The 25,615-nt window shown below is 34.9% G+C and overlaps 1 protein-coding gene across 5 annotated transcripts in view; it reads right to left on the bottom strand.

The window, feature by feature from the left end:
* VPS13B (vacuolar protein sorting 13 homolog B) overlaps nt 1-25,615 on the bottom strand; it is a 798,280-nt gene that overhangs the window by 290,686 nt on the left and 481,979 nt on the right. For 4 of the 5 annotated variants that reach the window (XM_042972776.1, XM_007073303.3, XM_042972777.1 and 1 more), the window contains exon 31: nt 3,573-3,776. In XM_042972776.1, coding sequence (XP_042828710.1) covers nt 3,573-3,776 — 204 coding nt within the window. Of the gene's footprint in view, nt 1-3,572; nt 3,777-25,615 lie in introns of those variants that run through there. The other variant, XM_042972779.1, reaches the window with a different exon arrangement.

Below are 25,615 nucleotides of genomic sequence, written 5' to 3'. Positions count from 1 at the left end.
ACTTGTGGAACCTAAAAAAAAAAAAAAAAAAGAATAAACAAACAAGTAAAAAGCGGAATCAGACCTATAAATACAGAGGACTGATGGTAGCCAGAGGAAAGGGGGTAAAGGGGATGGACAAAATGGGCGAAGGGAGTGGGAGATACAGATACGTTACATTCAGTTATAAGTCACCAGAATAAAAGGCCCAGCATAGGTAACATAGGCAATGATACTGGAATAGTTTGTATGGTGACAGACGGTAGCTACACTTGTGGTGAGCACAGCATAACAGACAGAAAAGCTGAATTACTATGTTGTACATCTGCAACTAGTGTAACATTGTGTGTCAACTATAGACAGATTAAAAAAATTTTTAAAACATGGATATAAAATTTCATGACCTTGGATTTGGCAATGGACTCTTAGATCAATTATAAAAATTTGTGCAAAGATCATTATCAAGAAAATGAAAAAATAATTTATAAATTATGTATCAGATAGGGGTATAGCATCTAGAATAAAAAAAGAAATCCCATAAATTATCAACAAAAACCCAAACAACTCAATTTAAAAAAGGGCAAAAGGCTTGAATAAGCATGTTTTCCAAAGAAGATATAAAAATGGTCACAGAGCATATGAAGAACTGCTCAATATCACTGATCATTATGGAAACGCAAATCAAAACCACACCCAAAGGATGGTTATAGTTTAAAAAAAAAAAAAAGGAAAATAAGTGGTGGTGAGAATGTGGTGAAACTGGAACCTTGAGCATTGCTGGTGAAAATGTGAAATGGTTCAGCTGCTGTGGAAAATAGTTTCGCAGGTCCCGAAGAAAGTTAAACATAGAATTACCATATAACCCTGAAATTCTATTCCTAGGTATATATCCCTAATATCTGAAAACAGGTAGCGAAACAGGTACTTGTACACAAATGTCCACAGCAATATTATCCATAATAGCTAAAAAGTGGAAACACGCCAAGTGCCCATCAACAGATGAATGGATAAACAAACTCTGGTATTTACATACAGTGGAATATTATCCAATGATAACTAAGAATGAAATACTGACACATGCTACAATGCAGAAAAACTTCCAAAATATTATGTTAAGTGAATAAGCCAGACACAAAAGGTCACATATTGTATGATCCCATTTATATGAAATATCCAGAATACATAAAACCATGGAAACAGAAAGCAGATTGGTGTTTTTCAGGCACCAGGGGGAGGGAGAGAGATGTAGAAGAAAATGCTTAATGGGTAAGGGGTTTTACTTTGGGATGACGAAAATGTTTTAGAACAAGATAGAGGTAGTGGTTATAGACAGTGGTAACGGTTACACAATATTGTGAATACACAAAGTGCCAGTGAATTGTTCATTTTAAATAGTTCATCTTATTATGTGAATTTCAATTCTTTATTTTTTATATGTTCATTTACTTTGAGACAGTGACAGAGTACTAGCGGGGGAGAGGCAGAGCAAGCGAGGGAGACACAGAATCCGAAGCAGGATCCAGGCTCTGAGCTGTCAGCACAGAGCCTGACATGGGGATCGAACTTGTGAGCCGCGAGATCACGATGTCACAGCTGAAGTCGGATGCTTAACTGACTGAGCCACCCAGGCGCCTCAATTTCAATTATATTATTAAAACACACACAGGTACACAAACTCTTTACTAAAATGAATTAAAGAATGAATAGGAGAGATACAGCTGAGTTAAGGAGAGACGGTCATAAAGTTTCCTAGGAAAATAACCCCACCTTCTTTGTTGATAGAATTTGCAGTTCTTTTTTAATTTTTTTTTTTTAATGGTTATTTCTGAGAGAGAGACAGAGCATGAGCAGGGGAGAGGCAGAGACAGAGGGAGACACAGAATTCGAAGCAGGCTCCAGGCTTTGAGTTGTCAGCATAGAGCCTGACATGGGACTCGAATGCGTGAACTGTGAGATCACGACCTGAGCCGAAGTCAGATGTCCAACTGACTGAGCCACCCAAGCGCCCCTAGAATTTGCAGTTCTTAAGATGACCTATAAATTATGTAAGGTGGAATTTCCTGGATCTGAAAAATGAGTGAAGCGGAGGAAAGATGGGGCCCTGGCTGATATGTGATGTTAACAGATCAGGACTGGCGCAGTGCATGTGAGGTGTGCACCAGATCCACCACGCAGGACCAACTGCTGGGAGTGTTGGCTGCATCCCTCTCCTGAAATGTACCTTGGTCGGCAGTGGGAGATTTTTCACCCAAATTTACACCCCAAATTTAGGGGGCATATGCTAAGTGATATGTTAAGAGCACACAGAAGGGGAACTTTCTGTGTTCTCATGGAAGCTCAGGGGGAGACTTCCTGGAAAATGTGATGTTTATACTCTGAGGCCTGATGAATGATGGGAGTTAGGCAAGCAAACAGGGTGGGTTAAGAGAGCTCCAGGCGGAGTTCACATACCAAGGCCTATTAGCAAGTGACAAACCTTATTTTCAGGAAGCTGAAAGAAGCTCATTATGAAAAGGGCCACAATGAAATTAGAAAAGAATGTGGGTGCCTGAAGAAGCAGCAGACTACCACCTGGTATTTGGTTTTAGGCACATTATTTACCTTGGGAGGCCTCAGACTCCTCATGTAGAATTAGAGAAAACAATTCATACCTTACAGCATTACTGTTAAAATTAATTTAAATAAGTTAAGTGATAAGCATTTTATAAGCAATTATTAAAGTTGTTGCTATTATTAATGCCAAGACGTAGATAAATATAGTTTTGGTAGTATAAGGGCAGAACCCCAAAGCAATCAGCATTGCAAAAGGCATACAAGAAAGTTTACACACAATGTTTTAAAGAAATTCAATCAACAAACCACCATGGTGTGTTATAAGCAACTAATGTTGGTGAATCTTATAAGCAAACACACACACACACACAGACACACACACACACACACACACCAAACAATATGAAAAGTGAAAAAAATAGTGAATGCTTTTTAAAATCATAAAGACTTTCAGGTTTACAATATAAAAAAAATATTTTTAATGCCTAGTATCTTTGTTCTAGCAAACAATTCTACCTAACTTTCTGATGAGAAACCACGAGTAGTCTTGGTGAGATGGCAACGGCTCTCTACAAATCTTGTAACTCACATTCAGGACTAATTCCTTTAAAAATGTTCTCTGTGAACATAGGTGCTTTTAGTTAAAGTGGACTAAAAAAATAAAGGCAATCCAGAGCTTTCGTTACTTTCCTCCTCTTATCATCATAAACAGAAAGGAGAGACTTAAATAATCTGACCTTGAATACAACGGATTTCAAGGAAAAATGTGAATGTATCCTTAGCCCTGAAGTACAGTCTTTCATCAATAGCAAGCTTTAAAAAAAACGAAATGCTGACACAGTCTTAAATTTGTAATAATTACAGTGCAACAGATTTCCAAGAAAAATCATTAGCTACAATTACAAAATATATTTTATGTTTGTCATGAAATGCAGAAGTGGTACCAAAGCACTTAGGTTGGGCATGCTAAAGATTTTATCACTAACTGTTCTGGTAATGAAATATTAGAAAGTGCAGAAAGTTGCTCAATAATTTCCTACCTGCTGGCCATATTCCACTCAAGGGCTGGATTTTGAGAATTTCTTTCACTCTCTGTTAGCACCCCTCGTGTGCCACTTTCCTTCTCCGGTTTTAGTTGATCCCACTGTGCAGTACCAATATTGATGGACTGCAGATCTATTTGGTATTGTCTATCTTCAATTTCTGATCCAGGATCTCGAAGAATTCCCAAGTTCAAAGCTCTCCTGAAAAGGCAATGAAAAAAAGTGAATAGATAAAATATTCTGTTTATTTTGTTCACTAACATAGTAACATTATCATTTTTTTCTTTTGGATTACTGATGGATTCACTGGGCTATTCAAATCTCTGAGGCAGGTAAGCTGCCACATAGGAGGCCTTGAATGTATACCCCAAAGTTATCATGTCCAGTACTCTACCCTACAATGATTTTTTAATATTGTTCCCAGCACTGTGTTGTTTTCCTAAATACTTTCACATACATGATTTCAATCCTTGAGATGTTGTGGAGACTCTATTATCTCCTTTTTTACTAAAGAGGAAACAATTGAGGTAGAAAGACTTAGCCAAAGGTACTGAGGTAGTATGTAGCAAAACCACAACTTAAAAATCCAGGTTTTCTGACTTAAACCTAGTCTTCTCTCCAATGCTAATAACCTCCCTTCCTCAGGCCTTTGATGTCTTGTTAGGAAAGGTGATAGAGCCTTGTCGATCTTTTGTACTCCCTTACCCTTTGCCCTTGTTTAGGAGACTAAGCTGTTGAGAAGACTATATTGTTTACTGACATAGAGGCACAGTGAGGATAACTGACCCATAAAGAGTTGAAACTTTGATCTTACTAGCCCCAATGTTGTGCAAATGAATAAAATTATCAGTAACATAAAGCTAAATTAGAGGAAGTAAATTGTTAACTTTTTCATGAGGGTTTTAGAATGAAAATAACAAGACAATATGGTGGGCAGGAAAGAACTGGGTTCAGGTTCAGAGGTCAGGTAAACCTGTTTGTGTGAACTTGGGAACTTTTTGGTTTTGTTTTGGTTCACAAATGCTTTAAGTGGAGTTATCAAAAGGAAAATAATATATGGCCCTAATGAAAGTTTCAATCAGCACAAAAAGTGAAATAATATAGAGAATAAAAATATTTTTACTAGCACAAATATTGAAAAAATCTATAATCTCAGTTATTAGAAAAAATACAACTAAATTAATTACAGCAATTGAACATTAATGAAATTAATTGGCAGGGGGTGGTGAGAAGGGGAAGCATGGGTTGTGGTGTAAAAACTACAGAAATAGGGTAAGAATCTGATTAAGACTAAAAGTAAGCAGTGTGGAGCAGACCATGCCCAGAGGCTGGTCAAATACAGATGGCAGGTAGAGGACTACTGAGACTCAAGATGGCAGGTGTGTGGGCCAGATGCTAGGGAATGGATATAGCATCGGATGCGCCAGGCAAGGTGAGGGCTGATACTAATGAATTCAAGTGAAGAGAAGAGCTGGGAGAGAACTGGAACTAAATGAGCAGGCAGTTCAGGTAAGGAGATGTCAGAGGGGGTTATAAGAGGGAGATATCAGAGGGGGTTATAAGAGGGAATAGGGAAACAAACAGGCATTGGTCAAGAAACCATAGCAGGAGCCAGAGAAAGAGATGGATGAATTCTCAGGATCCCTAAGGTAAGAGCTGAAGCTGTTTTTTTTGTTTGTTTGTTTGTGTTTTTCCCTTTCTTCTCTTTTCTAAGTTTGAACAATTGCAGTCTAGGAGGACTGGGCATGCAAAGGAAAACAGCCTAAAATTTTACTTGAACCAAATAATTGCATTAGAAATAAAGCCCATAAAATGGACATGAACCTTTTCAATTTGCCCTAATGAAGGCAAAGAAAAAAAAAGAACGAATGAGGGTGCAGATGGGATGGAGTAACATTTAGAATATCACTGTTTTGACAGAATACTCTTCTTTCATTTTAATATTGGAATAATTCTGCTTAAAGGCCCATCTCAGACTTCACTTTCTATTAACACCTTCCTGACCAGCCTTTCTCCAAACTCCCTCTCTCCCTAATCTGTACTGTTGGGGTCTCTCTAAAAGTACAGTAACATCACAATGACTTGTCAGTTTTTCCCAACATACCATAAATTTCTTGAAGTCAGGAACAACTCTCCTATCAAGCCATCAGTAAATGCTGTTTCAACTCACTGATTTGAACTGACACAAATCTTGATACATCTCAAATGGAGAACCTATCTGTCCACAGTAGTTAAGAACAGTCTTTAAACAGTAAACTTCTGATTGGGATGCACATAAATTCAAACATACAGCAAATATCTTGGGCAGTTGGTGGTCTAGCCTATTCCTTAGATTATTATTCCCCATAGAAAAGTTACATTTCCTTATTTTAAACTAGCCAATGCTTTCCACACTTTAAATAAATTGCGTAAACATATTTTTAAGGTGACCTAAAATACTTGAAGAATCCCTAAAGAAAAAGTATGTTATGAAATATAATCAGTGCTCTATTAAAAGACAAAGTAACCCAGCCCAGCATTAACATCAATCTATTTCCCTTGGCACATGGACGCTATATATAATCATAAGATTACAACCACAAAACCCTGAATTTCATCAGAGTTTTTCATGTAGGCTTGAAATTCCCCACATTTTTTCTTGGTCTTAAATTGAGATATATTCCTCCTATCTATCTGTGGAAAATGTGACTTCCCACAGGTTCTTTTCCCTATGCAAATGGTCTGTATAATTAGCAATAGCCAGATACTTCTAAGCTTGCTTATTTTAAAATTTCAAGCTTTCTAAGAATCAGGGTTGGAGATTTCATGTTTTCTCTTTTTCTTTGTTTTTGAAATAAGTATCTGTATTTTTAATGTGATTTGAAAGTTCGTTTAACTTAAAAGCCAATGGTAAAACCATTTATATCCGAGTTGTAGAAAACTGGATAACTGAAAGATTCATATGAACTTTACTCTCAGATTTTCCAATGATCATGAGCTTGGAGAAAATATTTAACTTCTCTGTGCCTTAGTTATTTCAATATTAAAATTAATACAGAGGAATAAAATATATGACAAGAAATTAAACTACTCATAAAAAGGTCCATTATAAATTTTACACCCATTTCTGAATGGATTCTTAAATGGTTCTGAATGAATAACATATCAAATTACAACTAATCATAAATGCATCACCACCAAGAATAAAACAAAGCCCATTTTCCTAATTATGTAAAACCATAATGAAAACTCTCAAGATAAATGTTCTTTAGTATTTCCAGGTTCACCTGTTTCCAAAATAAGGCACATCAGAAACCACGGACGAATCTTCGGACTGAAACAACCAGAATGTTTGAAAAAAAATTTTTTTAAACACCTCTCAGAGTTGGCACAACGGAACAGAAACTTCAAACTCCCCCCACCCTAGATGCGCGCCCAAGCAAAACCAGGGACATTAATAAAGAAGCACCTGCCAAAGCCAGCTTTTGCTCTTAGGGTTTCTGCTGAATCCTGCACAGACACTGATGTTCTGCTCTGGTAACTACATAGGAGGAGATTTAAAACTCAAGGCCCACCCAAGGTGATGAATCAGCTTAAGTGGAGACCCTGCATATAAAGCTGGGGTCACAAAGGGCTACATAAGCAGTGAAAGTGTGAATTAAAAATGGCCCTCCTAGGGAGCCTCTCGGTGGTAAGTTCTGTATCTTGATTGCAATGGCAGTTAAAATAATCTACATATGTGATAAAATTGCATAGAACTATATGCACATTATCACATAAGAGTACATCCAGAAACTATTGAATCTGAATACAGCTGTGGATTGTACTGATGTCAATTTCCCGGTTTTGATATTGTGCTATAGTTATGCAGGAAGTTATGAAAGACTTGACATTACAAAACTCCGAGAAGAAAACATAGGGGGTAAGTTCCTTGGCAAAAGTCTTGGCAATGATTTCTTGGATTTAACTCTAAAAGCAAAGGCAACAAAAACAAAAATAAATAAGTGGGAGTCTATCAAACTAAAAAGCTTATGCTCAGTAAAGAAAAGTATCAACAAAATGAAAAGGCAACCTCTGAAATAGGAGAAAATTTTGGAAACCATGTATCTGGTAAGGAATTATATCCTAAATAGATAAGGAACTCATACAACTAAATAACAAAAAGCCACCAGTAACCAATTTAAAAATGGGCAAAGGATCTGAAATAAACATTCTTTCAAAGACATACAAGTGGCCAACAGGTAGATGAAAAGGTGCTCAATTTAGAGCAGTGAAAGTACTGTGTATGATACTGTAATTATGGACACGTGACATACCATATTATACATGAGTTCAAATATATAGAACATTTAACACGAGGAGTGAATCCTAATGTAAACTATGGATTTCCGGTGATGATATGTCAGTGTAGGTTCTTCAATTATAACTGTGTACTACTATGGTGGGGGATGTTGGTAAAGTCCAAGATTAATAAGCTAAACATAACAAGGTAGAATAAACTAAAAAAACTAGAAGAAAATAAGAACAGAAATTAATGAAATAAAAAAGACACAGAAGGATCAACAAAGCCCAAAAGAGACAAACCTCTAGTATTTGAGACAAAAAAAAGATAGAAAGCCTAATAAATTAATTTTGCAATTAAAAAACTCAACTATGATGCTGTAGAGATAAAACAGATAATAAGAGGATATTAGAAAGATTTATAGGAACAAAGATTTTACAATTTATTGTGGAAAAAAAGTCTCTCCTCTAACTTATCACTGTCCCTAAAGAGATTTCTTATCCTTTTCACCGTGGGATTTATATAAAGGTTGTCCTCTCATCTCTTCCACCAAATATAATGCTACTTCTCCTTTTATAGCTCTTTTTCTATGTGGAAATGACTACTTTAAAACTTTATCTCGACAGTTAAAACTGTTGATAATGTAATAACTAGTGAAAAGCATCCAAGTTCTTCCCTATTTCTTGTCTTACTCAAGACTGTCAAAACTCTTCTCCTAACTAGCCCTCTGGCCAATGAGCAAACTTGCATGCATTCATTCATTCATTCATTCATTCAAAGGATATTTAGTAGAGCACTGCATGCTAGGCCCAATGTCAGGCCCTAGGGATACTGGGTTCCTGTGTGGTTCCTGCCCTAATTCAGCTTATAGTCTAGTTGGGGATTTATAGGCAATAGCAAAACAGTTAATTCTATAAAAGGTTAGGTATAGAATGCAATTGGAAGCACGTAAGTGGGACACCTGACCCAGACCTAAGGGTCCAGAATTTAACGGAGTTCAAAAAAAAAAAAATCCCAATCTCATTTCATATAATGAAAAAAATTATTTCAGGCAAAGGAACAATAGGTTCAAAGGCCCAGAGGTGTGAGAGGGTAACATATCCAGACACTGTGAAGATGCTCTGAATGGTTCGCATGGAGAAGGAAGGAAGTAAAGCCTCAGGCTAGTGAGGCTTCAAGCCAAAGACAGGTCCTTCCATCACAAAATGTCCGAGAATGCACTAGGCCCAGCCTTGGGGATGAAGATTTGCAGCCCACAGGTCAGGCTTATCTAGCAAATTGGCATTTTCTCCTCTGCCATAAAAGTTACAGAATTTATGTAACAGTACAGTAGTCAAGAGTAGAGAAAGAGCTTAGTTTCTGTTTTAATCGTAAGAATTAAGAGAAGGAGTCTAGCGTAGAACTTGCCACATCATAAAAACCTCAGTGTTAGAAAAAAAATCATCCTACTTTGATGATCTCTTCAGTCTCTACATAAAATGTTAAATGAAAGTGAAATGATTACTAAGTGAGGGAAGAGAGGCTCACCCAGATAAAGCACACAAGAGGGTTCTGAAAAAGCAGAAGCCTGAGCAAACAGCACGAATGACCCTCAATTCAATTACTCAAACTGAGTGAATTCTACCCAAATTTTCTAATTTGATCTGTTTCATCAATCTAAAAACATTTTAATAGCATGCTGGTTAGTTTGTAATAACCGCCCCCTGCCCCCCACATTTTCTAAGATAACAAACAATTGATAATGGAAAGTTTAGGCCAATTAAAAATACAGTTGCATCTTTAAAAAACGTATTTTCCTCAATAATTTTTTAGCCTCCTGAGATATCAAATCTAAAAAACAATGTATTCTTGTGCATTTTCCCAATATAAAATTTAAATTACTATTACAAATAATACAGGTAGGCCATTTGGCTTATTAGTTTAGGTTAATATAAAAATCAAATATATTTAAAGAATTAGCTTTACAAGTTTGGTTTGATTTTTCTGTTAAAAATGAATACGGGGTAATTTTTTTTCAGACTTAGGTCATAAAATCTAATTTTTCTTTCCAATTATGTGATCCTTATGACTTATTTTCAATTCAAGTCAGAAAACATACAATGGTGCATTGCTTCACTTCATTTTCCACAAAGTACTTATTTTTTTCCTCAACTTGAAATACTCATCTTTATTTTTTAAAGTATAAGATGCCCATTTTGTTTAATGTACACTTAAACCCATTTCAGTCATTATAAAATATTCAAAGTATTTTTTCAATATGAAATATAAAAAACATTCAAAATGTGTTCAAATACCATATTAACTTTAAATAAGTAATAAGAGAACAAGATGTCTTGCAAAAGATGTATTTAACTATATCTTTTCTTGAAGGTATAAGTACAGACACAATTTGAAGATAATTTATTTTCATTTCTCCAAATGCTAGAAATCATCTTGCAATTTTTAAAATGCAATTTTCCCTAAGTATATGACTTTATAACTTAAAAACAGGTTGTTATCAGTAAAAAACAATTTAGGGGGGAAAAAAAGAAGTGAAAGACAATTTGAATGCAAAGCCAAAAATGAAAATACATTTTAATCAAGACAGCTTTTAGTGCACTAGATTTTCATAGCATAAGAAACTGCAAACTCATTAGAGCAAAGAATTCTAATAAAATGATACTTTACTAGGGAACTCACGATAGGAAAAGAGCTTTAAACTTTAGCAAGAACCAAAATGCCTAATATTAATGTCTACCTTACAAAATGCAGTGAACCTAAATGTTCATCAATGAATTAATGGATAAAGATGTAATATACACATACACACAAGGAAATATTCAGCCATTAAAAAAACACACACACACAAAGAAATCATTTGTGGCAACATGGATGGACCTTGGAGGTATTATACTAAGTGAAATAAGTCAGAGAAAAACAAATACTCTGTGATCTCATTGATATGTGCAATCAAAAAAAAAAAAAGGGAGCGATCAGAAAAAGAGATCAGACTTATGGTTATCAGAGGTAGGGGAAGAATTAAAGAACGTGGTCAAAAAGCACAAACTTCCAGTTATAAGATATATCAGTGCTAAGGATGTAATGTACCACATCATGACTATAGCTACACCGCTTGCTACATGATCTACAGGAAAGTTTTAAGGGTAAATCCTAAGAGTTCTCATCACAAGGAAAAAATTTTTTCCTTCTATTTCTTCTTTCTTTTCTTTTTATTGCATGTATATGAAAAGATGGATAATAGCTGAATCTACTGTGATAATCATTTCAACAATATATGTAAATCAAACCATCATGCTATACATCTTTTTTTATAATGATTTTTTAAATGTTTATTTATTTTTGAGAGAGAGCGAGCATGAGCAAGGGAGGGGCAGAGAAAGAATCCCAAGCGGGTTCCATGCTGTTGGCACAGAGCCCGACACGGGTTTTGAACTCATAAACCATGAGATAACGACCTGAGCCAAAATCAAGAGTTAGACACTTAGCTGACTGAGCCACTTATGTGCCCCATTGTGCTGTAATCTTAAACTACAGTGATATATGTCAATTATTTCTCAATAAAACTGGGAAAAAACAATACACATACAAACTTACAGTTATAAGATGAATAAGTGGTTCTGGGGATCTAATGTACAAAATAGCTATGATAATTAATGGTATATACTAAGAGAGCAGATCTTAAGAATTTTCATTAAAAAAAGGTAACTGTAACATGATAGATGTGTTACTTAGCTTGGTGGTGGTAATAATTTCAAATTATATACATATATCAAACGATCACTTTGTATACCTTAAACATATACAATTTTTATTTCTCAATTTACCTCAACAAAGCTTGTAGAAAATACAATGAAAATACCTTAATAAGAAAAGCTTATATTGACTCACTTCCTAATTAAATTTTTCCTGGAAATGTTTGATATCATAAATAGAATCAAATTTTTTTGTCTCAAATTCACATACCTCTAGCTCTACCAACTTTGCTCTCTCTCCTTATTACAGTATTTAAGACCACTTAGCAATTCAAATCAGGAAAGGGGGTGAGTCAAGATACCCATAACTTCCTTGCCCTTAACACAAAAAGCTGCTTTATTGGCTAAAATGTAGGAGTTATAATTGTAATTGCTTTGCCCTTCCGAAACTCATCTTCCATACCATTTGAACCGTTCAGCAGGTGGTGTAGGAGGATAAACTAAAGTCTGCAATAGTTGGGTCAATAATATAATCATAAGGAACCAAAGAAGACCTTAAGTATATAACAGGAAACATAGCTTTAATGTTTTCCTTTTTAAATTGATTTAGTCTGGGTCAGGCCTTTTGTATGTTTACATAAGGAACAGCTCATGTTGAACCATTTATACTTCTCACTGCTGAATAGGCATATCTTGGGAGCTCACTGTAAAGAAATAAAATTCATTACTTACAGCTCAGTTGAGAGCAGTAAGTTTACAGAATGTTAAGCCAGAAAATAGGAATGTAAGAAGTAAAATTTATACGTCTTGATTAAATTAAACATCTCCATTTTTATCACCAAGTGTCTATAATAATAGTAATTTTGAGAGTATACAGGGCAGGGGATATAAATAGTTGACCATCAGGCTGAGACCTACTGCAGATTTCCATGACCAAAAACTTAGCGCAGGAGTTCTCATCCTCAGAGTGCAGAAGAATCACCCGGGAGCTTGTTAAAAATGTTAAGTTCCCACCTGCAGAAACTGTGATTCAGCAGGTCTGGACTGGGACTGAAAAATATGCTTCCTCCCTTGTTTATTTTAATCAAAACTAGCACCCTTATTGATTTTAAAACCAAATTCTAATACGGAGAGTATCACATCTCTTTGACTTGGAACATCATATCTCTGGTACCTGAAGTGAAAGGAGCAAGGACAAGAACCAGTAAATCCAAGGCTATTCCATTTATAAAAGAGACATTAATACTTGTCCTGCTTCCTTCACAGAGACCTTTAGAGGAAGCATCTCTTCTCTTCGAAAGGTCAAGATACTGTTAATTCACTTCACCCTGGAAAGCTGGGTCAGTGTCTATTTACTCATCTCCATGAACTTAGCCACAGGCCTTGACACCTGGTAGGCTTTTAACATACGAAGTTGAATAAATAACAAATATTCTTGTCTCTGCCCTTCTCTTCCCTTGGGGCTTTTAGAGCAATCATTTTTTTTCTTTTTCTCTCTTGTATCTTTATCCTTCAGGCAAAACTATGTTGAAGAGAGAGAGGTTCTCCCTAAGACCCTGCATCCTCTCTAGCTACCACCCTTTCTTTCACATTCCCTTTTAACCAGAAATCTATTTTTCTCTCAGTAGTTCTATTTTTTCACAATTTATTTTCTCTAACCAAGAACAATCAGGTTGGTCACCCCTACCTGTCCTCTGAAATTTTCCTGGAAAAGATCCCCAACTGATTTTCTAATTATCAGATCTAAAGGGTGACATTTATCCTACACAATGGACTACTACTTGGCAATGAGAAAGAATGAAATATGGCCTTTTGTAGCAATGTGGATGGAACTGGAGAGTGTTATGCTAAGTGAAGTAAGTCATACAGAAAAAGGCAGATACCATATGTTTTCACTCTTATGTGGATTCTGAAGAAATTGAACAGAAAACCATGGGGGAGGGGAAGGAAAAATAAAAGAGAGGGAGGGAGGCAAACCATAAGAGACTTTTAAAAACAGAATAGACTGAGGGTTGATGGCGGGGGGTGGGAGGGAGGGGAAAGGGGGTGATGGGCATTGAGGAGGGCACCTGTTGGGATGAGCACTGGGTGTGTTGTATGGAAACCAACTTGACAATAAATTTCATATTAAAAAAATAATAAAGGGTGACATTTAGTCATTAACTCACCTAACCTTTTTGGATATTTGACAATTCAAAATGGCAGTGTAGCATGTGGTGAAGAGCACAGACTGCACACTTAGCCTGCCTTGATGGATGATTCTAGCTCTGTCACAAACCATTGGGTGTCTTTGAGCAAATTAAAGTTTCAGTGCTTCATTTTATTCATTTGAAAAGTGAAGTCACTGAAGAGAGTCAAATGAGTTACTTCATGCAAAGTAGTATCTGACACTAAGTAAATGATTTATATATATTGGAAGACATTATTATAGAAATGTTTTTCATTATTAAAAATTTCTTCCATGAGCTTGTGTGGTTCCACACTCCCTCAACTGTCCTTCTTTAATCTCCTTTACTAGATTCTTTTCTGTTTGTCCCTTCAATATTAGTGATTTCTAGAGCTCCATCTTCATCTTAGGTTTTGTATACATTCATCAGCACAACTGATTCACAAATGCCAGGATATGTACTTCTTAATTATACCTCCAATAAAGGAGATAGGTTTCCTAGGACCCCCTTACATTTTCTGACCCAGCCCATGCTATGATGAATGACATACATTTGCAAGACAGTTGGCTACCATTAGAGTTCCATGGTCAAAGAAAGTGCAGTATAATTAAACTGTACTAGGAACATGAATTTTATTTTTTCAGATTCCATTTTTAAGTAATCTCTACACCAAACATGGCACTTGAACTTACAACCTCGAGATCAGGAGTCATGTGTTCTACCTGACCAAATCAGCCAGGTACCGCCCTAAGAACATGAATTTTCATGTCACAATTACATTCAAATTCTGGTTCTACCACTTACAAGATATATATCCTTGGAGAAGTCAGCTAACTCAGTGAATATCAGTTTCTTCTGTAAGGGGATACTGGTACCTACATAGGTTTTCATGGGGATTAAGTGGTAATTTCAATTAACATGTTTAATAAACTATACATGACGCCTGGTTATTGTTATTGCAACAATGGATAAGAAAGCAGCTTTGGTCTGCTTTCAGACTGAATCCACTAGTCTCACTCCGTATTATAAAATCCAAAAGTACACTGAGGATACAGAGACTTGTGTTTAAACAAATAGGCTCTATAATAATTCCTTGAGTATAAACAGAACATTATGTAAGAAATGATTTCTCTATAATTCCAGTCCAAGTGATAAAATGAATACTAAAACATTCATCATGTATTTCACATTCTCAAAAGAAAGAAAGGCTTTATAATAATAGAGGAACAGAAATAGAGTCATCTAATTATTAAATTTTCTAAGAATTTCATACATTTCACATTAAAATTACTTTTTATTCAATACAAACTTTTTAATAAATAAGAAATTTTACATCAACAAATGGTTTTATGATGGGGCAATAATAAAACTCACCTTTTTTCCAGTTATACAAATATTAAATGGTCATGTGCACAAATCCACAAAACATGACAAAGTAATAATGACAACAATATTTATCATTTTTTTTCCTCTGATGGCTAAATTATAGGCAATTTCATTAGTATATAACATACCTCTGAAGTTTCTCAAAATATTCTCACTGGTTACAAAAGTAAGAAGCTAGATTTTCACATTCTATCTTAAGGAAAATATAAGCTTTGACGTTGTTTTTTTTTTTTTTTTCTCCAGCAAACAGTTGGAGTTGAGCTGGTAAGTACTCATCTGCTCATCAAAGTTATAAATGGGGTACAGACTTGCAAGATGATTTAAGAAGATACAGAGTATACAATGTATGCTCAATGTGAAAAGTATATACAAAACTCTGATCACATAAGAAATATATTTAAAGAAATGAATTAAATGAACATGCACTGCATTGAAGAATTGTTGATGTCATCAAAGAACCCATGTGTGATCTCAGAGAAATTACTGAAAGATACACTAGAATATAGACAAATGGAAGTGCTACCTCAATTTTGTAAGAAAACTGTTTTTGATCTTTAACGACATTGATTTATTCATTCATTCTTCAGAACGTTTCTGAGCACTTAGAATAGAAAGTGATATAAAGAGTTATATGAATTAACTAAGAATAAATCAAGACAAACCTATTCCCTTTTTTGGTTATATTACCATGACAGCACTGAGAAACAACATCACTATTATAAAACTTGATGTTATAAAGATGTGCAAATGACTAAGTTTAGATACTTTTTAGAATATACTGGAGCAGCACCTGGGTGGCTCAGTCAGTTAAAGCATCTATCTGACTTGGGCTCAGGTCATGATCTTGCAGTTTGGGCCCCACATCGGGCTCTCTGCAGTCAGTGCTGAGCTTGCTTTGGATCCTCTTTCCCCATCTCTCTCTGCTCCTCTCCTGCTCGCACACTCTCAAAAATAAAAAGTAAACATAAAAAAAAATATATTTGAGAAATACAGACTTGACAAAAAACATAGTAAAATGGATTTAGAGCTGCCTTAATACCAGATCCAAATAATAACTAAAGTTTCTAATAACATGACAGGATTTGGCTCAATTCAATAGTTTTTATCATTAATTTTAATGAATTCATATAAATCACTCTTATCGAATTTTCAAAAGACCAAGTTGGGAAGTACAGCTAATAATAATGAATGAGAGTATTTAGGATTCTATAGTATCTCAAAATACTGGAAGAGAGTCAAAACTAATAAGATGAAATTTAAGAGGAACAAATACAAAATTCCCATACATAGGATCAAATAGCCAACTCTGTAAGTACAGGATGTGAAAGAGATTGCTTGACAACACTACACACACACACACACACACACACACACACACACACACACACACACACAAGAACAAAAGAAAGCCTAGAAAAGTTAGGCTGGCTTATGAGAGAGAAAAGAAATAACAAAACCATTGTAGCCTTTTAACTTTTAAATACATTACATACACTGCACACTATGAAGTTTCACAGGATTAGGCAGTCTCTTCCTTATTACACTAATAAAGTTGTACAACTCTTAAATACTATTCTTGCATTGATTTTCAAACATTAAGTTTTAGAATGAATTGATTTTATATGCATAGCTTCGATTAAAATAATATATAATTCCTTGACAACATGAGATCCAAGAGATTTTTTTTAGAATGTTACAATATGATATTACAGGTGCATTCAGATCAAATCCAGATTTCTAAAAAATGCAGGTACCTGGCATAAAAGTAAGCTTCGTTTATTTATTAGAGTCCAGAGTGGTCTGATTTAACAGTGTATTTTACTACAATTCCCACATAGGTGACTTTGAAAAACTAATTGTCAATTTAGCAAAATCCTGCATTCTTTAGGTTTCTTTAAATTTCCTTTCTTTAGACTTCTAAAGATAGTAATATAATAAACAGATGAAATTTATAATGTTTCCTTATTATAGAGATAGACCTCCTACTTGCTTCTAATGTTTCTACAACATATCTCTGGCAACATTCCTGATTTATGATTCTTCTATAAAATCTACCATTGGCTGCAAATCAACTCCTATCACATAAATTATGGACCATCCAGACTTTATTCCAACTATGTTAATATCCTTTTTCATTCTGAGATTTTTCAAATCTTTATGCAATTTTTTTCATTTTGTTTACTCAAAATAATTGCTTTTGGTAGTTAATGGGCTCCCTATTTATTTTTAAATCCAATTTGAGTATCCTAGTTGAAACTTTCTACAAAATTCTCCATTCTACTACCATTTGTAACATTCCCTCTATCTTTACTAATCAATTGTTATCTATTATCTCCTACTCCTAAAATATGTTTAACAAAAAAAAGACTTCCTTTCAAAAATCATTTAAATCAGGATTCAAAATTGTTCAAAATCTCTGCTAAAGGTTTTCAGTGATAACAGTAGTATTTAAACACACTGGTCAATAATTAAAAATGAAGTTTTAAGAGACTATTTAATGACCCAGAGAAATGTTCATAGAACATTACTAAACAGGAAAGGCAAGTTCTTACTACCTTTATGATTATCTTCTAAAATAAGAAAAAACCCTTTAACCTTACAAGAGTATTTATAAAAAGAGTGAATTGCAGAGGAATTAGCTGGACTTCATGTAAAATAGTCCTCATTTTAATTTGCCTAAGAAATCATTAATATAATTTTTAATAAAACCATCTCCATTTATCTCTTATGAAATTCATTTTTATTAGTATGCCTATCACTTGAACCTTCTTCTCTTTAATTACATTATTTTATTCCACAATATTCTGATTCTCTTACCAAACTATTAAGTATTTTTGTACTGCAAAATATATAAATATACACAGTAATAATATTAATACCACTTTAATTTGCATACAGTGTAATGGTTTGCAAAGGGCTTTTCAATATTATCTCTCGTAAATCACCACCCACAGGATGTGATACATAGAATTTATTTTGCAGATGCTGATGATTCAGGTAAGGAGGCTGGGTAAAGGCAGAGTCCAAATTGGAAGCCACACCTTCCAACTACAGATTCAGTCTTTTCTATACCTAACAATACGAGAAGTGGTTTTTGTAATAAAATGTAAGATTGTATTTTATTGTAAATGTATACAGATGGGTGAAAAACCGAGAGATTTCAGATTAAATTAAATGAAGACAATATTTCCAAGATTATAGAGTAGATTTACAATAAGACATTTGATGGGGAGGGAGCCTTTAGACTTGGTATATAACAAACCAACACCTTTCAAAAAAAATATTGCCATGTTATTTTATATAGTTTATAAAATATAGAATTGCTTCAGGGGAACCTGGGTGGCTCAGTCAGTTGAGTATCCAACTTTGGCTCAGGTCATAATCTCAAGGTCGGTGAGTTGGAGTCCCGAGTCAGCCTCTGTGCTGACAGCCTGGAGGCTGGAGCCTGCTTCAGAGTCGGTGTCTCCCTCTCTCTGCCCCTCCCCCACTCATACTCCCTCTCTCTCTTTCTCTTTCTCTCTCAAAGTAATAAATAAGCATTAAAAGAAAAGATAATTGCTTCAGACCAACAAATATCACAAAACTTGGGATCAGGAGTCAAGAATCTCAAATTTCCGTAAAATAACCATTAAGCAACTCTCCATTTGTAAAGGAAAACAGTACTTTTAAAAAATGCTATCAATGGTTTGGGAAATCTCTTAACATATGATCTTAAAAATATAAATATCTCAGGGGCACCTGGGTGGCTCAGTCGGTTAAGTGTGTGACTTCTGCTCAGGTCATGACCTCACAGTTTCTGAGTTCCAGCTCCGCATCAGGCTCTGTGCTGAGCGTGGAGCCTGCTTGGGATTCTCTGCTTCTCTCTCTCTTGCACGTGCTCTCTCTCAAAATAAATAAACTTAAAAAAAATAAATACCTCTACATGCAAAATAATCAGAATAAAGACAGTTTAAGGAAAGGTACCAAGCAATAATCTTCTAGTCAATAATCAATACACAGACTCACATTTGACTTAAAAATTTGGTATATTTTCCCTATTGTATGGTAGGGTACCACCCTTCTATCACCATACATTAGAGGGCACATATCTATAAACCTAATCACACGAGGGCATCACAGCACTGAAGTATTGCCTCTAGTTGTACAAATATTTTTACCTAAGGGTCTTCCAGGCACTCCCAGTCCTATGACAATCTAGTTTCTAGTGCCTATTATCACAGTATTAATACTAAGTGTTTGTCACAATGTAGAGCAACGGCAACTCTCACACTGAGCTACCGGAAAGGTAAATCTGATACAATCACTTTGGAGAACCCTTTGGTGATACCTAGAAGCACCGAAGCTGTCCCTAACCTATGACTTAGGAATTCCACTCCTAGATACCTTAGAGCCCATTCTGTCCAATACAATAGCCACTAGCTGTATGTGTCTATTGAAAATTATGTCAGTTAAAATTCAACACAATTTAAAAAATATAGTTCCTTAATTCACAGTGTAAGTGCTCAACAGACATATGCAGTTAATGGCTACTGTATTAGAGCAGATACAGAATATATCCATCACTGCAGGAAGTTCTTTTGTTAAGCACTACCCTAGAGAAACTATTATATATGTATACAAGGAGAATACTGAAGAATATTCATCACTACATGTGATAGAGAAAAATTCAAAACTTAAATGTCCATTATTGGGGGGAAAGATTAAACACGTGGCATAGTGACACAATGTACTATTAACCAGAAGTAAAAATCTATGAATGAGATTAGGAATATCTGAGTGGTTCTTACATGCATAAAGGCAGAATTAAAACAAAAAGCAAGTTGCAGAACAGAGGTATGTAGTGGGTATACAATGCAATTTTTAAATTTTCTGTATTATTCTGATATAGTTCTTCAATACAAAGGCTTTTAAAGCATACTGTTTTGCTTACTACAGCTCTATAGAATGTCTTGAAATCTAGGATTATGATACTTCCAGCTCTGTTATTCGTAAGATTGCTTTGGCTATTCGGGTCTTTTGTGGTTCCATACAGATTTTAGGATTGTTTGTTCTAGTTCTATGAAAAATGCTTTGGTATTTTGATAGGGATTGCATTAAATCTGTAGATTGCTTTGGGTAGTGTGGACAAATATTGGTTCACCTTATCCATGAGCACGGAATGAGCATCTTTCCATTTTTGTCATCTTTAATTTCTTTCTACGGTGTTCTATAATTTTTGGAGTACAGGTCTTTCACCTCTTGGTTATATTTATTTCTAGGTACTGTATTCTGGTACAATTATAAATGGGATTGTTTTCTTAATTTCTCTTTCTGCCACTTTATTTCTGTATACACAAATGCAGGAAATTTGTGTGATAATTTTATAATCTGCAATTTCACTGAATTCATTTATTAGTTCTAGTAGTTTGCCTTCCTGGTCTGATTGCTGTGGCTAGGACTTCCAGTACTATGTTGGATACAGTGGTGAGAGTGGGCATCTTTGTCTTGTTGACCTTAGAGGAAAAAGTCTCAGTTTTTCACCATTGAGTATGATGTTGGCTGTGAGTTTTTAATATATGGCCTTTATTACATTGAAGTATACTCCCTTTAAAGCTACATTGTTTATAGAGTTTTTATCATGAATGGATATTGTACTTTGTCAAATGTTTTTTGTGCATATGTTGAGATGATATTTTTTTTAATTAAAAAAATTTTTAATGTTTATTTTTGAGAGAGAGAAAGAGATAGAGCACAAGTGGGGGAGGAGCAGAGAGAGAGGGAGACATAGAATCCAAAGCAGGCTCCAGGCTCCAAGCTGTCAGCACAGGACCCAATGCAGGACTTGAACTCAACAGCCATGAGATCATGACCTGAGCTGAAATTGGAAGCTGAACCTACTGAGCCACCCAGGAGCAAGAGATGATATGTTTTTTATCCTTTCTTTTGTTAATGTGATGTATCATGTTTGATATGTAAACACTGAACCACTCTTGCATCTCTAAGATAAATCTCACCTGACTGTCCTTAAGGAATTTTTTTTTTAAGTGCGGTATTGGGTTAGGTTTACTAATACTTTGTTGAGGATTTTTCCATCTATGTTCATCAGAGATACTGGCCTGTAGTTTTCTTTTTTTAGTGTCTTTAGCTGATTTTGGTGTCAGGGTAATGCTAGTCTTATAGAATGAATTTGGAAGCTCTTCTTGGTCTCTTAGTTTTTGGAATAGTTTGAAAAGAATCAGTATTAATTCTTCTTTAAATGTTTAAATGTTAAAAGCAAAATTGAACTACTGGGACATCAAAATAAACAGCTTTTACACAGCAAAAGGCAAAACAAAAAGGCAATCTGAATGGAAGAAGGTATTTACAAATGACATATCTGATAGAGGATTAATAGGAAAAATATGTAAAGAACTTATACAACTCAACACCAAAAAATCCCCCAAATAACCCAATTAGAAAATGGGCAGAGGGCCTGCAACAAACACACAGAAATGGCCAACAGACACACGAAAAGATGCTCAACATCACCAGCAGGAAAATGCAAATCAAAACAACATGAGGTATTACCTCATACCTGTCAGAATGGCTAAAATAAAAAACACAAGAAATATGAGTGTTGGTGAGAATTGGAGGAAAAGGAACCCTCGGGGCACTACTGGTGGGAATGCAAACTGGTGCAGCCACTATGGAAGACAGTATGGAGGTTCCTCAAGATATTAATTACACAATTACCATATGATCCAGTAATTCCACTACTGTGTATTTACCCAAAGAATACAAAAATACTAATCTGAAAAGATATATGCACTCCTTTGCAGCATTATTTACAATAACCAAGATATCAAAGCAACCAAAGTGTCCACTGATAGATGAATGGATAAAGATGTGGTATACATATAAAATGGAATATTACTCAGCTATAAAAAAGAATGAAAACTTGCCATTTGCAGCCACATGATGGACCCAGAGGGTATACTGCTAAGTTAAGTAAGTCAGTCTGAGAAAGACAAATACCGTATGATTTCACTCATCTGTGGAATTTAAGAAATAAAATGAGGAAAAAAGAGACAAATAAAAAACAGCTATTCAAATATAGGGAACAAACTGATAGCTGACAGAGAGGAGGTGGATGGGTGGGGGGAATGGGTAAAATAGGTGAAGACGATTCTCATATTGGACCATATTGGATGCTTATCATGATAAGCACTGAGTAACATATAGAATTGCTGAATCATTATATTGTACACCTGAAACTAACATAATACTGTGTGTTAATTATACTTGAATAAAAAAGGGCCAAGCAGAATTACAGTGTGGTAATTAAGAGCTCCATCTTGCTGTATGATCTTGGACAACCATGAGTTTCGTTTTCTCTACTATAAAATGTGAGTAATAGTACCAAGGAGTGTCAAAGGATGAGGTGAAAATCCAAGGAGGTAAAACGTGTGAAGGTATGCTGTAAAAAGGAGGTAAAACGTGTAAAGGTATGCTGTAAATTATAAAATGTTATGAAATGTTAGTATTAAATAGGGCTTAAACAACAAACTGCAAATTATCTGAGAATTTTAAAAGTGATATAAACCATCTGAGTAGGTTGGATAAAGGCAGGATATGGTTTTTGTGGCATGTAAAAAAATTACACTGGGGCGCCTGGGTGTCTCAGTCGGCTGAGCGTCCGACTTCGGCTCAGGTCACGATCTCGCGGTTCGTGAGTTCGAGCCCCGCGTCAGGCTCTGGGCTGATGGGTCAGAGCCTGGAGCCTGCTTCCGATTCTGTGTCTCCCTCTCTCTCTGCCCCTCCCCCGTTCATGCTCTGTCTCTCTCTGTCCCAAAAATAAATAAACGTTAAAAAAAAAAATTAAAAAAAAATTACACTCAGTTTGTCAGTGATATTTTACTTAACTCTGCATAAGGACTAAAGGTGTAATCCTTTCTCCAATTTAACCAATACAGCACAACCAGATTAAGTAATTATTTAAATTTTTTAATGTTTATTTATCTTTGAAAGAGAGGGAGAGACAGAGTGTGAACAGGGGAGGGGCAGAGGGACACAGAGAATCCGAAGCAGCCTCCAGTCTCTGAGCTATCGGGCACACAAAGCCCGATGTGGGGCTCTAACTCACCAACCACGAGATCATGACCTGAGTCGAAGTCGGACGCTTAACCGACTGACTGAGCCCCAAGTAATTATTTTAGAAATGTTCACTGTAGTAACTATAACAGCTAATAGAAATAAGTATTCAGTAAATATTTCTGAAAGCTTACTATGTGCCCATCAAATTCAGATGCTTTGCATGCATTAATTTATGCAATCCTCGTTACAACCCTATTAGGTAGGTGTAATTATTATTCCCATACTGCAGATTAGGAAACTTAGACAGTTAAGTACCTTCTGTTGACCAAAGACATTCTGCTAGTAAGTGGAAAAGCTGAAATTTGAATCCGGGCAGCCTAGTACCACAATCTGTGCTCTTCAACCACCTATTAAATGCTTGGCACGGTGTTTAATTCTCCAAAAATAGTGCAAACCTGATCAGAAATGCTCAGAACTGCCCCATTCACCCAGGCAATGAAGCACAAACTCCTTAACCAGGAATTCAACACTTCTACAAGGTCATCTCTATCACTTTTCCCTACCTCTCTCTCATTATGCCCTTGTAATTAATCCTCTGATACAACAAGAAGAATGCTTAGGTCTCTAAATGTACTTGCCTTCCTTCTTTGACTCCTTCTTTGATAAAATTCATTGTATCCTTCAAGGGTTTCAACTAGTTGTAACTCTTCCATGGAGATGCCCTCTGGGTACTATAGCCCCAGAAGACTTCTCTATGAGAAAATCTCCCTTATCTAACATCTATAATCAAGATGTGATTAATTACATGGATATGAATTAGGACACTCTGTGATTCTAAACAGCAATGCTGTATCAAGGATATTCTGAGGCTATTCCTATCAATAATAAGTGTACATACTGTCAAGACTTGTTTTCCAAGGCTTGGCATTAGAATCTTCTTCTTTTGGAAACTTTTCCCTACAGAAATTTAATCTCATGAGATGAGGTTCTAGAAAGATCTCAATTAAATCTTGGACTGAACAGTATTCAGATTTCCAGAAATAATGAAGTTTAAATTATATTACTATAGATAGGAATTAAAAATACAGTATTTTATCCATGTATCCACAAATTAATGAAGCTGAAAATAAATCTATCAATTTTACTCAGGAAGTCTGACAATGTCATGTCATTCCTGATATGAAGATAATTTTTTCTTCTTCAGGAAAATAAAAACATAAAATTATTTTACCCTATTTTATTCTATAAAGATATTTTTATTTACTTTGGTCATCAACACCCTAACATGGCAAGAATATAAAATACAGAGATAATAAATGGGATAGACTTATTCTAAATAGTACATCAAGAGTTAAGTATGCCATAATAATACATTGTTGATGTTAGTCAGCAAAATATGAACTATTTAACCAAAATATCTAAGTTATATTATTTATTCTAATAAATTTTATATAAGCTTTAAATGATACCAGGGAACAATACTCTTTTATAATCTTAAAATCAGATAAGTAATATTAATCTACAGTACAGTTTCTAAGTACATTATCCCCAACGTTTTCTAAAGTATAATTAAAAAGGAAAAAGGAAGAATTAAAGCAACATATAAACAATCTAACAATGTAAAATTAGCAGTTTTTATAAACAGAACAATGACTAAAAAAATATTTAACCTTTAGTATTTGTGCTCTATACTGTGACAATTTACGAAAATAACCCTGAAACAACAACGTTCAGCAATAGCAAAGACAAACATATAAACGATGAAGGTAAGTTGCTCAAAACAGGGACTCAAGACTACAGTGAAACCAGAGAACAATTAGGTAGTTTTTAGAATTTTGGTTACAAAATAAATACCAAAACACAAATGTGTTTCTCTCTCAAAGGGAAGGGAAAAGAAACTGATTTAGAGGAGCTGAAATTTTGTTTTACCAAAGAATTCTTCAAATTTAAAAACTTATTTCTGAGAAAGACATGGTCCAAAGTGATGGAAGAGCTAGAAAATATTTTACCAATAAACTTGAGACATGAAAGTGGTGGAAAAAAGAATTTTTCTCACACCTTAGCATGTGTGCTGGGACAAAAGAGTTCAAAATAAAATTTATGAACTGAGAATCAATGAGGTCAAACAGCTGTTAAAAAGATGCTACAAAATGACTCCCAATTTAACTGGTGATGATTTTCAAATCTCTTCTTTCTGCGAACACCATAAAGTACTCCTTAAAAATATAACTGTTTATAGAAATGAAGATGTGTTTTCTGCTTTAGGGTACCAAAAAGAAGAAAAAGAATATTCCTTCACAAAAATGGCTGTTACCAGTAAGAGAAGACAGTATTAAAGTAGCTTATAAGCATCTTTCCTATCACCAATTTATCTAACAATTATGTACATTTATTTACTAATTTATTCATTATATCATTTTATTATATTAAAATCCAGAATTCTCATTCAACATCAATATGTTTTTAAATTATACATGTTGT

The sequence above is a fragment of the Panthera tigris genome, chromosome F2, assembly GCF_018350195.1.
Source record: "Panthera tigris isolate Pti1 chromosome F2, P.tigris_Pti1_mat1.1, whole genome shotgun sequence".
In the NCBI taxonomy this organism is placed as follows: Eukaryota; Metazoa; Chordata; class Mammalia; order Carnivora; family Felidae; genus Panthera; species Panthera tigris.
Note: the sequence above shows the minus strand (reverse complement) of the source record. Positions and strands in the feature narration are given on the sequence as shown.